This window comes from Patella vulgata, chromosome 6 (assembly GCF_932274485.2).
Source record: "Patella vulgata chromosome 6, xgPatVulg1.2, whole genome shotgun sequence".
Lineage (NCBI taxonomy): Eukaryota > Metazoa > Mollusca > Gastropoda > Patellidae > Patella > Patella vulgata.
In genome coordinates, this window is record NC_065884.2 from 45,301,766 (window position 1) to 45,317,562 (window position 15,797).

Here is a 15,797-nt window from a genome sequence, read left to right on the forward strand (position 1 = left end):
AAGGGGAATTCTTGCCCAGGAACATTCTCGGCCATCACTGGGAGAGAATCCAAGACCTCTGGTTAGTGAGCCAGCGTCATACTCACTGATCAACTGTGGCTCCTGATTTCAGTACAGCTTTCGCTAAACTTTTTTTATCGTAAATTTTAATTTAAAAAAATAGAATTCTCGATTCTTGGAAGAATGGAAAATGTATTTAACCAGTTCTATCACATATGTAATAATGACCGACACCAATATTGTCCTTTAAAAGAATAAAAAATGGTATATTAAAATTTCTTTAATCATAAACCAGCCGCTGCCGGGCAGGATACGCTCACATTTTGCAAGAGATGGATAGAGAACTAGCTAAACAAAGATAGGTTGCCAAGCAACGAAACATACACCCACAGCAGCCAATTCCTCCGAGCGGTCGACAAGGGTTGTTGCATACTTATTGTTTTGTAAGTAATTGGGGGCATTTACAATACAATTTCATATAGCTCTGATTATAATTTTTGTCGTTTGAGGGTTCACAAGGTTCTAAAAACTGAAACAAGAACCTTAACTCTGGAAGTAATTTACAGAAAATTTTGAAATTTGATATAAATTTCATACAGACTGGATAACTTTTGTCATTCGAACGTTCACAAGGTTCACAAAGTAAAACAAGGGCCATAACTCTAGAAATAATTGCTGGAAATTGCTGAAATTTTTTCGTCCCGTCCCGATGCCTCTCACCTGCCTAAATGTCCTGGTTTTTAAATCGGGTGTTTTTCAATTGAAAATAACACAAAACACATAAACTAGTGATAAATATTAATGTATAAAACAGCGTTTGCTACAAACAACTCTTACTTCAGCACACAACTTCTGATCCAAATTGTTCAGTGCAAACCTTGTCGGGCTGCGGTGTGCCGAATGTGCATAATAAAGGACTAAAACTGGACGAGTTCCTACAAATATTACTAACATGTGACAATTGAAATAATGCCTGTCAATGACCAATTCAACAATATATATTTCTAGTGTAACTACCACCACAAAATGGCTGAATATGCATCTCCCGGCTTCTAGAAATGAAACCAGCGGCTGCCAGGCAGGATACGCCCACATTTTCGAGAGATGGATAGAGAACAAGCTAACAAGAAAGTGATTTTTCCTACTATCAAGGGCCATAATTCAGGAAATTACAATTCAATATGCGCGAATATCGAAAGGAACTGAGATCTTTGTGTTATAAACTTACATTTCAAGTTTCAACAAAATCGGATAAAAATTGTGACCTCTATAGGGTCCACAACCTTGATATACCATATTTTTACGCTATTTGAGAAGGAACGGCGGCCATTTTGTCTGTCAATTTTGGGCCGATTTTCACGAAATTCGAACTCAACCTTCCTTAGGGTGTAACGGTGATATAATAATACGGTTTTTTAAATCGGATAAAAATAATGACCTCTATAGGGTCCACAAGCTAAAAATTGTGACCTCTATAGGGTCCACAACCTTGATATACCATATTTTTACACTAGTTGAGAACGAACGGCGGCCATTTTGTCTGTCAATTTTGGGCCGATTTTCACGAAATTCGAACCCGGTTGTCCTTAGGGTGTAACAGGGATATAATAATACGGTTTTTTAAATCGGATAAAAATTATGACCTCTAAAAACGCGATTTTTCGTACAATCAGGGGCCATAATTCAGGAAGTTACGGTCCGATATGCGCGAATATCGAAAGGAACCGAGATCTTTGGGTTATAATCATACACTTCAAGTTTAAACTAAATCGGATAAAAATTGTGACCTCTACAGTGTTCACAAGCTAAAAACGTGATTTTTCGTACAATCAGGGGCCATAATTCATGAAGTTACAGTCCGATACATGCCAATATTGAAAGGATCCGAGATCTTAGGGTGATAAACCTATATTTCAAGTTTCATTGAAATCGGATAAAAATTGTGACCTGTAGACTGTTCACAAACAATTGTGGACGGACGGACGGCTGAACAGGGGCGACGACAATATACGTCCACATGAAAATGTGGGCGTATAAAAATTTCTGGGGGGGGGGGATGCCCCCAAACCGGCCGGACATGCGGGCGCTCCGTGCTCAATTTAACTTTAGTTTGATCAGAATAATAAATGTCCTGGTTTCTCCAATGATTAATCTGGTAACCCTAGTTACAGGATACTATTGGCAGATCCTTGTGTCAAATATAAATTACTGTATTGAACATAAAATACCAAATGGCAAATAAACTGCAAATGAATTCTCCTAATACATGTGCATTTCATCACCAAAAATATAAATAATATCCGTTTAGAAAAGCGAAGGGCAGTGGGACGCGTTGCGTTTTAAAGGGCAACGTCGTGTTAAAAAGTCGACGTCGCTTTTTTCTCTATAGCTTAACATCGAGAAAGGCGACGCGGGAGGTGGCCGAAATAGAACACCATACATTACCTCTATCAGGTTCACGGGCCATTTGATGACGGACTGACGGACATGGGTGATGCCATAATATGTAATAGGAATAAAACATGCAGAAAGTGTTTAGCATATATGTCTGTTTTATTTTAATTGAGCAATAATAGCTTTACAGAAGTCAGGTAAGTCTGCTGGAAGTCGTGAAGTTATCATGTTTCCATCCACAACCACTGATTTATCTTCATACAAACCTCTGTATAAAAAGTAAGATATGTTAGGCATTTATATGAGCTAGGTTATAATATGGGCGGTGTAATGCAAATGTGTCCTAACTCTCAAATTTCCAAAAATCATTTTAGTACATGTTTCGATTAAAGAATTCATGATGATTGATATGCAATATTATTCTAACCGATATCTATTAATAGAACAAAGCTATTTATAGATTGTATAATAGAACACCATTACGAAATACTCTGGCTCCATTTGCTTATTAAACAAGTCTGATCTAAGTGGGTTGGATCACTGTTATTTCTGAAAATGTATTTTGCGTAACAAAGCTATATGAGGGTTAGATCATTCTTCTGGTATATCTGTTGGTGGTTAGATCTTTCTCTTCACACTGTCCATTTTCGGTTTAGGGTATTGGGTCACAATTTTCTCCCCAATGATTCCGACAGTGTCTTTTTACTCCTGGTGATTACATGCTAGTAATGGAGAGGCGTCGTCAACAAAAACCATTTCTCATGTTATACCCTCTTCACACATACACCATAACATCGCTTTGGTGACACTCTTAGTACGTTGATAAAGATCTTGTCAAGCCCTCTCTAGACCAATCAGATCGTGCTATGCTCTCACCATGCTATTACGAGGTTCCTATAGTCCCCTTCACACAAAACAAAGTCCTCGCTATGACCCCTCCCCCCTCCGTCCCGCCCGGTTCTCAGTATGCTTCACTTACACTACATTGTCCCCGCTCTCACTACCCTCTCGATACTATGCTTACAAAGATCTTGCCACGTCCATGCCGCTCTCAGACACGATCTGGTAGATTTTTTTTTAAGTTATAGCGAAGTCAAAGTCGTGGTTTATGTGTGAAGTTGAGTTATTTTTTAGCCCTCCTAAGATGAGGCTCAGTATCTGCCCTACAGACCATGAAGAATATACTAATCAATGTGAAATCATTTTAACAGTGTAGCATTGATGGGCTCGGAGCGACGTGTCAGCGTGGCTTTCTAGATTGTGGCAGCAACGTGGTTGAGAGCGGTGGGGACGTTGCTGTGCGGCGCAAAGGGTGTGTGCCAAGAGCGTAGTGGGGGCATTGTGTACGTGAGAACGTGAAAATGCCTTCACACTTAAGAGGGTTTTCCTCATTTCACCACAACCTCACCGCAGTGGCACACTCTATTTAATTTTTGTGCGTAGGATATCCAAAATTTGATGCACATTATCCCTGGTGATAGCACACAGTTTTATACTGGCTTTGATTTAAACTGCCTGCAGCGATCCGTCTACATCATACTTCGAGATAATGATCACTGCCCTAGTTAGCCTCCATTTAAAACGCTCACATGATCATTTTGGGGCGGGACTTATCGACTGGACGACTACTTTGTGTACAAAAAAACCCCGATCTAGCACATGTTTTATGTAAACACGTTTCATTGACAAAATGTCAACTTCTGCCACTCCGGTAAAAGAGATATATTGCCTCTGCTTACCCTAAGCAGAAAATGCTCATCTTCGAACTCCATCAAGGCATTGACCTAATAAACACCTCCACTAAGTTTGAACATTCTAGCTCAATTAGAAGGAGAGTTATTGTGTCCCAAAAAGTGTGACGGACAGACAGATGGACGGACGAACCCATTTTAATAGTCCCCTGCTTTCTTCAAAAGGCGGGGGACAAAAATATCAATATGTACCCGAATCATATGTGTTTAACATACTTCCTGGCCAATTTGAAATGGGACCTACATTTCCCACCTAGTCTGTGCTTATTATCAGCTTTACACGCACATGAACCAAATGACAATCCAAGAAATCTGAATACTTCACAAATAACCTTATACCACCATTACATTCATGTGAATGGACCAGCAAGTAAATTGACACAGAATAAAGACGACATAAATGTATATGTATCCATATTAAATGTTGCCGTATAAAATTTGATCCATAAACATGTATACTTACCCTGCATTTTCTACATCATCTTTGATGGCAACAAAACATGTCAATTTTTTTCCTTGAAGTATTTTAGCTGAACAGAACATCCAAGCCCCATGGCATATAGCTGCAACTGGTTGACCTGATGATAGATATGTTATAATTTCTTTAAAATGACAAGTGTTTGTAGTTGTTGTTGCCTAACAATAAAACAAGAATGACCTTTCAAACAAGAAATTTTGATCAATCAGTTAGTGGGCTATGGCGGCCATGCTCATTTTGACCAAAGTCGCCAAAATTGAATGGACCACATCTCAGGAACCGTTAGTCCAATCAAGCTCAAATTTGGATTATCAACCTTTTCAGCCAATATATACAGGAAAATTGGAGTTAAGGATGGGGTATATACCACAACTGACAATTAAAAGGGAGATAATAATCAATATAACATTTGAACATACTCAGTGTATCTTTTAAAGTTTAAACAAGCCAACAGTGAGGCTGATGTCCCCCGCTGAAATCCCAAAATAAATAGATGACACATATTAATTAATCGCACATTTATTTTTTTCAAAAGTATCAAGCAATCAAATCGATTATCAACTATACACCAAGTTTTATCACTCTCTATCAGATAGAATCAAAGTTATCTGGTCCCAAAGTATCGACCAATAAAATTGCTTAGCACTGTTTAGCTTTACCTCGAACTGTTAATCATTGAACTCAGTCAAGACATTCACCTAATCAACATCAACATCAAGTTTAAACATTCTACCTCAAATAAAAGCAGAGTTGTGATGTTCCAAAGTCTTGATCAATCAAACTGCTTATCACTCCTTAGCCTAAGCAGAAAATTCGCATCATCGAACTTAGTCAAGGTAATGATGTAATGAATCTATACTCAAAGTTTCATCTCTCTCACTTAATTAAAACTAAAGTTATCGTGCCTCAAAGCATCAACCAATCAGATTGCTTATCGCTGCTCATCTTCATCAAGGCATTCACCTAATAAACGCCTACACCAAGTTTGAACATTCTACCTCAATTAGAAGCAGAGTTATTGTGTTCCAAAGTCTCGACCAATCAAATTGCTTATTGCTCTGCTTACCCTAAGCCGAAAATGCTTATTATGGAACTTAGTCAAGGTATTGATGTGATAAAACTATACACCAAGTGTCCTCACTCTCACTTTAATTAGAACTAAATTTATCGTGTCCCAAAGCATCAACCAATCAAATTGCTTATCTCTGCTTACCCTAAGCAGACAATTCTTATCTTCTAACTCTGAACTCCATCAAGGTATTCACCTAATAAACACCTACGCCAAGTGTGAACATTCTAGCTCAATTAGATTGAGAGTTATTGTGTTCCAAAGTCTCGACCAATCAAATTGTTTATTGCTCTGCTTACCCTGAGCAGAAAATGCTCATTATCGAACTTACTGAAGGTATTGATGTAACAAAACTATACACCAAATTTCCTCACTCTCACTTAATTAGAACTAAAGTTATCGTGTCCTAAAGTATCAACCAATCAAATTGCTTATCTCTGTTTACACTAAGCAGAAAATGCTCATCTTCGAACTCCATCAAGGCATTGACCTAATAAACACCTACACCAAGTTAGAAGGAGAGTTATTGTGTCCAAAAAAGTGTGACGGACAGACAGACAAAAAGATGGACGGACAGACGAATGGAGGGACGGACGGAAGGACAGACAACGAACCAATTTTAATAGTCCCCTGCTTTCTTCGAAAGGTGGGGGACAATAAAAAAAAAATGTATGGAGGCCTATATGTGTGCCTATAGAAATTGTTATCGAAACTACTTACGTGGATTTTGTAAGATATTACAGTTTTATCTGAATGGCTGACTAATGTTCAATCAAAATTGTGCATAATTGACAAACATGGACATTTGGTAACAACACAATGTAATAAGAAGAGTTTATATAAGAACTTACCAGCTTCATATACACCTTTAACTAGATCCAAAAAACGTTTATCTCTTCTCCAATAATCCGGAGCGAATCCTCCAGGTATAATCAAAGCATCAAGATCCTGAAAAGAGATTTTTTCTCTCCATATATCGGTAATCCTGGAATAATGCTTATATCAGAAAGAAATACAGAGACTTTAAGAAACAAATGTAGAAGTAGACTTTACAAAATACTGTAATAAGAGATCCTAAAACTCGTGTGTGGCACTCTGTCGGGTATATAATTATGGCGGAAATCCAAGCTCAGAAAGAAATACAGTCTTTAAATAAATTTTTTAGAAGTAGACACTTTACAGACACTGTAATAAAAGGGATCCTAAAACACATTCTGAGGGCAGAAACACTAAATATATATTTGTAATTCAATTACATCATAATTTACATGTTAATTGTATGCTGTTAAGTTTTAAGAACCAATCCTAAATATTTTGGAAAAGTCAAAACATGACGCGTAATAAACTAAATGCATCAGAAAAATAGTTCTTCGGATGAGACGAAAAAACGAGGTCCCGTGTATATATTGGAATGCACGTAAAGATCCCCTGGCAGTTGGAATTCGATATAAGAGTAGGCGATAGTGCCGATGCCCGTCTTCATTAGCCCAGTATAGGAGCAGAACAGTAGGACGTTAAACCCCATTCCATTTCCATTTTGCATCAGAAAAAGGTAAACATTATACTTGATACTGAAATCAATCATACACCTATCTAATTTATTGGTAGTATTACTTGCCTGAACTTTGATATCATCTATTCCATATGCTGCTTTACATGGGTAAGAATGTTTACTGTTGTAGACTTTATCTTTTTCTGGTCCTATTGTGAATGTGTTGAACCCCTCCTCCTTTAATCTATAATATGGATACCACAACTACAAACACAAAAAATGTACAAAAAATCATTTGAACTAATTAATATCCTTCAGCTATACACAAGACACTCTGGTTCTAAGACACCACACCATAGTATGATATTTCTTCTTGACAGCCAATTATGACTATTTTGACCGAAAACAATCATTTGCCACTCCATTGATGCAACGTCGATCTTTCTACTACTTAGGTCTATGTTACAGTGAATGATCATGAGGTCGCCGGCCCCCGAGGCATCCTTTGGGGTCTGGGTATCCTCCTCTCGGGGTCCAGGGATCTACCCCCAGGAAATGATTTGAAATTTTGACCTGAAATGGAGGTCTGTGGAGTGTATTCTAGGCGGGAAGTTCTAAGCTGAAAAAACTATCTCGGAAAGGGGGCCTGTGGGAAGGAGGGCCCACTGCCAGGGGAACCCATGTGCGAGCTGGTTGAGTGAGAAAAGGGAAAATATTGGGCAATTAACAAGACCGCCACCTGTCAACCAGAAATAAGATTTCTTGTTATGGAAACATTTCTGATATCAACATCCCGCTATCAACCCACCCAATTTGGAATCGTTGATATCAATTTTTTTCTAACCGACGTCCCTTTGGGCCCCTCTACCTAATAATTTTAACACTCATCAAAAAATGCCCACTATGTTTCACAATTTTTGGGAAATGGGTCCTCATTATTTTTTTTTCATTATTTTTTTTCATGGCCCTCGCCATGTATCGTAAGTTATGTACAAAACAATAGACCTAAATCTATCAATCTTTTATACCCACCCTCCAAAAGACTTATTTAATATAATTAGATGAAGAATTTAATATAATTTTACACAATGAAGATTGTACATTATCAATGAACCGTATATAGCTGCAATATTTGTAGCCGTGATAATTATTATTCACGGCTACATTTGATACACTATTTGATGCTTTGCGCAAGTAAAATTAGGTTCAATTGCAAAATTTTCAACACATATCATCACAGTTTGCATGGAAATAAGTAATTATGTTACACATAGTGAAGAGTGGAACACGGAAATCTTAATCTTATCTTACCGAACAGTTTTTCTGTATTTTTGAGGGACATGAAAATACATAATGATTCTGGTTTGGCGGCTATTTTAAAATGAACAGAAATTTCGCATAGCAGCAGTATCTGATTTCTGTGAATAAATTAGACAAGTTAAAAACAAACTACATGTACATAGAAAACACTCATAATTTGGAATTTTTTAAAAAAATATAATTGTTTTTTTTTACATATATGTCATGAAAAATATCCAGACTGACAAGAAATATATTTTTAGAATCCGTGTATGCAAACAGAAAAATTGCAAATCAGTTGCATTGATTGTAATATTAAAGATCTATACTGAAACATGTATCCCTCCCCCTAATCTTTGGTTGCATAACTAACAATACCGAAGGAATCTGTCTAACAGCTATGTTTTACCATCCTTTGGCTAACATGTGTACATATAAACTAAAATATGTGCAATACATTTGAATTATTGTTAAAAATGAGCCTTGATGAATGAAAATAATGCCATATTTGGTCTATGATCTAACAAAAGCGTCACAGAATACACAATTTTGACAAATTTGGGAATATTTCAATGTTTCCAACATTTCAAACCTCAGAGGCATCATACAAATTTTTATTGCAATCCTTGTGCTGAAGCAAGATGTCTGGACCTTTACATTAATTTCTAGAAAAAACAATGTCAAAACAGTAGTTATGACAGAGTTGACAACATAAAGAAGGCATGAAAAGGAGCAAAATTAACATTTTATTGTTCTATAAACAACATAAATGCAACAAACACCACAAATCCTAGATTTTGATAAGAAAATATTGAACATTAAGCTGACATTTACCCATCTACACCAGTTTTATATCAGGTTGTGGTCTTTTTGGTCCGAAATGCCTCAGGGTTCTAACTTTTGACTCGGAACAAAAAGGGTTAGAAATCCTTGAAATGTACAAAATAACTATGCATTGGTGAAAAATAACATTCTTAGCAGTAATTCAACCACAAATTCCAATTACTATCATTTAAATGGGTGGAGTGGGGCATATATAGTCTCTCTTAATGCAATGGTGGAGTGAAAAATGTCTAGAAAGACTTAAATATTGTTTTCTACATGAAGGGAATGCAGGAATTTAATGTTTCAAAGAAGAAAAAAAATGCTTGTCCTGGGTAAAATAGTGACAAAATTAAGCCAACCCCTGTTTTGGACATTTTTACAAAACCATCTGTTGTACATTATCAACACAGCGTTACCAATTTTCAATTTTCTGTAGGAAAGATGGAGCATTTTCTAAACCTGACAAACTTATAGATCCCATCTAACTTATATGTATTAACAATGAAAACAAGCCAACAGTGAGGCTGATGTCCCCCGCCGAAATCCCAAAATAAATAGATGACACATAATAGCACATTTATTTTTTTTCAAAAGTATCAAGTAATCAAACTGATTATCAACCAACCATACACTAAGTTTCATCACTCTCTATCAGATAGAATCAAAGTTATCTTGTCCCAAAGCATTGACAAATGAAATTGCTTAGCTCTGCTTAGTTTTAGCTCAAAATGTTAATCATTGAACTCAGTCAAGACATTAACCTAATGAACATCTGCATCAAGTTTAAACATTCTACCTCAATTAAAAGCAGAGTTGTTATGTTCCAAAGTCACCGAACTTAGTCAAGGTAATGATATAATGAATCTATACTCAAAGTTTCATCCCTCTCACTTAAAATTAAAACTAAAGTTATCGTGCCCCAAAGCATCAACCAATCAGATTGCTTATCGCTGCTCACCTTCGAACTCCATCAAGGCATTCACCTAATGAACGCCTACACCAAGTTTGAACATTCTACCTCAATTAGAAGGAGAGTTATTGTGTTCCAAAGTCTCAACCAATCAAATTGCTTATCGCTCTACTTACCCTGAGCAGAAGATGCTCATTATCGAAATTAGTCAAGTTATTGGTGTGATAGAACTATAAACCAAGTGTCAACACTCTCACATAATTTGAACTAAATTATCATGTCCCAAAGCATCAACCAATCAAATTGCTTATCTCTGCTTACCCTAAGCAGAAAATGCTCATCTTCGAACTCCACCAAGACACTGACCTAATAAACACCTACACCAAGTTTGAATGTTCTTGCTCAATTAGAAGGAAAGGTATTGTGTTCCAAAGTCTCGGCCAATCAAATTGCTTATCGATCTGCTTACCCTGAGCAGAAAATGCTCATTATCGAACTTAGTCAAAGTATTGATGTAATGAAACTATACATCAAATTTCATCACTCTCACTTAATTAGAACTAAAGTTATCGTGTCCCAAAGCATCAACCAATCAAATTTATTATCTCTGCTTACCCTAAGCAGAAAATGTTCATCTTCGAACTCCATCAAGGCATTGACCTAATAAACACCTACACCAAGTTTGAACATTCTAGCTCAATTAGAAGGAGAGTTATTGTGTCCCAAAATGTGTGATGGACAGACAGACGGACGGACGGACGGACAGACAGATGGACGAACCTATTTTAATAGTCCCCTGCCTTCTTCGAAAGGCCGGGGACAATAAAGGCATTTTTAGACATTTTGACTCATTGCAGTAGTCATAAGGATTAATTTCTACATCGCAATGGGGTAAATCTGGAGATTTTCAGTGAATATTCCTGATTTTTAGACAAAATTTTGTGAAATTACAATAGTGTTCACTTTAACTGTGCTTTCTGAGAATGAATAGTCCAAAATTTGGCATTAAAATATTTTTCTTACTGTTAGAAATGAAATAAAAACTGAACAATTTTCCGGGTCTACAGAGTTGATTTTAAGCTTGTCATGTAAATAAAGGTCTAATTAATAATTTCTATAACATCTGAAGCCTAAATAAAGACTTAAAATAGGCAGATTTAGCTCTTGCATAATGTATGTTTAAGCATTATAAAAATAAATAAAGGTGTTTCAATTTCATGTATATGTGGGTAAAAAATATTTCCTATTTACCGTAGTGTAAATGAGTAAGTGAAATGAGTAAAAGGCACCATTCTGCCCAGACTATTACTAGTAGCATCTTATGTAAACAATGCACGCGCGATTAAACCAATGATTGACGCTGCCTGATGTGATGTCACATGATAAAGCAGTCATCTTTTACAGAGCTTTTAGTATTCGTAATACATCTGTGAAACAGATTGGGGTTTGATACAGAGTTACACCCGTTATGTTCGTATTTCACCACTGCATGGTTGTATTCTTATAATTATTTTGACCCATATCATAAGGCTCTATTTGACTGTTTTGTTGCATTTAAACTGAGGTCCAGTGTTCGATCCCTGCATTCATTGGGACTTTCCAGTGTGCTTCCCCCTTGTCAGTGATGTAAGACGAAGGGCCTGACAAGTCGTTCGAATGAAACGAAAAACTGAGGTCCTGGATTCATATTGGCGTCCACGTAAAAGAACCCTTGACAGATGAAATTCGTATACTCTTCTTCATTAGCCCAATTGGAGTAGAACAGTTGGATGTTAAGCTCTATTTCATTTCATTTTTGGTACATCCTGGTGATGGGTTCCAAGGGGGCGCACCTCCCCCTTTTTATTGACAATTGTTTTCACTGTGTCTAGTGTCTTCACTAATACAAACACTATACAGGTCACAATTCTATGACCTGTGACCTGTATACTCTAGTTCAATTACTAAATGCCATTGAAACAGTTTAATACAAACACCTCTGGGGATTGGGGTTAACACTGTTTACAAATTCGTACTCATTGGAAAAGCTATAAAAAATACTTCCGACTATTCTGCGTCTCTATAAATAAGGATACAAATTAAGAAATATATTCTATTCTATACTATTTGTGTGTGTCAACCCGTTTAAATCATTGATTAACATTTGGCATATAACTTTAAAGATACTGGTACTTTATGTGTACAAATTGGTTTTCCACTTAAAAGACTCCTTGGACATTGGCCGAAGTGTAGGCGGAAACACCACCGTCAGGGCAAAAGTTTCGCATCATGTACACATCTTAGTCCTGGATTTAACTTGCACAGACCCTTACATCAACAGTGAATATGGGTCATATTATGGCCATTGTACATCACTTTACTATTGGGGTCCCTGGTGTAGCCCAGTCAGCCCCCCCTCCCCCTCACACACACACCATAATCAGACCCTGCCCATATTGACCAAGGTATGTTGACTAGACCTTATTCCTGGTGGCGTTGCAGTTAAGAGTTCAAACTTCTACCCGGGCAACACCGGTTCAACGATTAGTCTCTAAAATACTATATTACTCAACATAGTTGCACTTTATGTTAAAAGGCAGGGGGCATAACTCCAGAACGGAAGGTCTAATGTGGACCAAAATTGAACTCATCCAAGAACTATAGTGATACTTAAAACTCGTTTTAAGTTTCATCTAAATCATATGAAACTTTATCCGTTTTCAAATTGACAATGTTCTCAGAACCCCCGTATGTTGAAGACTAGGAGGTTCTGGGTGACCAAGACTAATTCCAACTGCCAATGGATCTTTTACATGCACGCCAATGTTGAGTTTGAACTCTAAAAGTGCAACGCCACCAGGAACAAGGTCTAGTCAACATACCTTGGTCAATACGGGCAGGGTCTGATTAAGGTGTGTGTGTGTGGGGGGGCTGGGGGCTGACTGGGCTACACCAGGGGCCCAATAGTAAAGTGATGTTTCTATATATAGCTCTATGATTGGTCATCCCTATCAATGACTGTAGCATTCGGCAAACCTCGGCTATTTCTGCGATGTAGATGTTGGGTACCGGAAACTGCCGACGTTTGCCGACTGTGACTGTAACAGACTCGCGAATATTCACTGTTGATCTAAACTCATTCAAAACTGCTCGGCGTCAATGGTTATTCGGTCTGGATAACCAAGTAGCACAACACTGTTTTTCTCTGATAAGTAGCCAACTTACTTCCATGTCTTCATAATTAAACTCCACCAATATACCAATGCGTTTTTCAGATGCCATCGTGTTTAAGAAGCTGGGCACAACTACCTCGATAATTTGTATTGTTCATCAATTTAGTAAGTGGACAAAGAAGGGTCGGCTGTCCCAACACAAGTGACAAACTTAAGTCTTGCTGAACCGAGTGTTGCAGTTTGTGGTCGTTCGATTCCGCATATTGCGGCATATTAGGTACTTTCCGCGATTCCTCACGTTGCCCCATAGGGTGTATATATAATTTCCAATCGAATGCACAAAAAGCAATTTTGACACAACTAGTAGACCACCATTAATACGATTGTGGGAGTAGTATCAGGTCAAGACGAACCACCGATTCATCATTATTACCAATTTTCGTTAAGTTCAAAGTTACATGTTGGCCTTAGAGAACTAAATATAGTAAATATATAACACTGGAAAGCCAGCGTGCCATTCGGGGCGAACTATATATGCTCGTCCCCTGCACCCTATATTAAATTATATCGTTTTTTGTCCGTCTAGTTTGTCTGCGTCCGTCACACTTTTTGGGACACAATAATAGTTCGGTGGCTGAAGGGGGGCGGGGGAAATATCCGAGCTGTGAATTTATGAGACCAAGTTTTTCTAGACCAGTTTTTTTGCGTAGATTCCGAATCTGGGTGGAGATCAGGCGTTTGAGGGGGCGTTTTCGAGATATAGGGCGTCCAATATGTCTACGGGGGCAATGTCATTATGTTGACATAAATGATTATCATCATATATATTAATAAAACATAAATTTCTAGGACTGCCGTATTTAAAGAAGTGTGTATGATGCCCCCCCCCCCTCCTCACACACAAACCTGCAACCACCCCACCCCACTTCGCCACAAATCAAGCGGTTGTCCAGGAGCATCATATACACACTTCTTTAGAGATGGACAGTCCTAGAAATTTATGTTTTATTATTATATAACATGATAATCATATATCAACATAATAACATTGCCCCCTCCCCCCCCCCCCCAATTGTAGACATTGGACCCCCATATATCTCGAAAACGCCCCCTCAAACGCCCGATCACCACCCAGATTCGGAATCTACGTAAAAAACTGGTCAAGAAAAACTTGGTCTCATAAATTCAAAGCTCGGGTAGTGATTCCCCCCCACCCCCCTTCAGCCACCGGACTATAAACTCCGGTAAGCAAAGATAAGCAATTTGATTGGTTGATGCTTTGGGACACAATGTATAGTTTCATTACATCAATATCTTGACTAAGTTCGATAATGAGGATTTTCTGCTCAGGGTAAGCAGAGCGATAAGCAATTTGATTGGCCGAGACTTTGGAACACAATAACTCTCCTTGTAATTGACCTAGAAAGTTCAAACTTGGTGTAGGCGTTTATTAGGTCAAATGCCTTGATGGAATTCGAAATGAAATGGGGTTTAACGTCCTACTGTTTTGCTCCTATACTGAGCTCCTATATTAAGCAGCCATTTTATTTAAATAGATAGAAAATAACATGTAAAGATCATTAGTTTTTCATATATACATATATATAGTAGATTATAAGGTACCGTTTTGAAAGTATATTGTATGTATAATCAGAATAATGTTATTTTCCAGAATATAGTTATCTGAAGATTTTGTTCGTCATCTTGATAGTCTTATTTAAAAACCCCTTCTTTGGGTATGTTATCAATTACTTATATTATATTTAGTATAAACTTAAGGCCTGTTTAATATGTTTAATTTAATTAGTGATGTATTTTAGTGTATAAATTATTGATATATTTCATTGAGTACCAATATGCATGCCTTACTATTTTATCGTATACTCAACTGTTACTGTGATATGTATATTAATTTTTAATGTATATATATTTCAGGGTTTTTAATAAAGGTTTAAAAACTAACCACCTTAGTTTTTATTGAGAATTTACACCCCCGGTTACACTTGTTGTCACTTCACAGAAAAGCCACCCACTTCCCCATATGATTTCTACTAAAACTAGTATAGTGTAAACCAGCAAAAGAGTGCAATAACATTGAACATATCTAGTTATTGCATGGTTAAGCTCCACCCAATCTACTAGGCCAATGCAGGGATCGAACACCCGATCTCCAGGCTAGCGAGCCAGCGTCTTACCCACTTAGCCACGTGAATATGGTGGTTGAGTTACCGTCTATCAATAAACGATCGGCAATTCTCGTATACGGTGCGGACACAGTTGATGCCTATTTCTAGCCCAAACTTCCAACAGAATTAAGTAATTTGACTGAAATTTTCAATACTTTCTTTTTTTATCATCTTGTTTTTAATTATTATAGCATGAATGACCAACTCTTTATTAAACTCTTAACTAATGTATCCTTAAAAT

At 37.3% G+C, this 15,797-nt stretch overlaps 1 protein-coding gene across 1 annotated transcript; it reads right to left on the bottom strand.

Annotated features, from left to right (window-relative positions):
* Nucleotides 1-2,534: 2,534 nt before the first annotated feature.
* Nucleotides 2,535-13,642, bottom strand: LOC126823470 (putative cysteine protease YraA). Its single transcript, XM_050552333.2, has 5 exons — nucleotides 13,423-13,642; nucleotides 7,311-7,448; nucleotides 6,544-6,640; nucleotides 4,609-4,723; nucleotides 2,535-2,662 (listed from the first exon to the last, which is right to left on the bottom strand). The coding sequence occupies exons 1-5, from the start codon at nucleotides 13,477-13,479 to the stop codon at nucleotides 2,554-2,556; spliced, it is 516 nt and encodes a 171-aa protein (XP_050408290.2). The 5' UTR covers nucleotides 13,480-13,642; the 3' UTR covers nucleotides 2,535-2,553.
* Nucleotides 13,643-15,797: the final 2,155 nt, after the last annotated feature.

Coding starts and splice junctions, on each gene's coding strand:
- LOC126823470 (XM_050552333.2), bottom strand. CDS start 13,479: ATGGCATCTGAAAAACGCATTGGTATATTGGTGGAGTTTAATTATGAA. Junction 4,724..6,543: donor TAAAGGTGTATATGAAGCTG/GTAAGTTCTTAT, acceptor ATCTATCATCAG/GTCAACCAGTTGCAGCTATA. Junction 2,663..4,608: donor GATGATGTAGAAAATGCAGG/GTAAGTATACAT, acceptor CTTTTTATACAG/AGGTTTGTATGAAGATAAAT.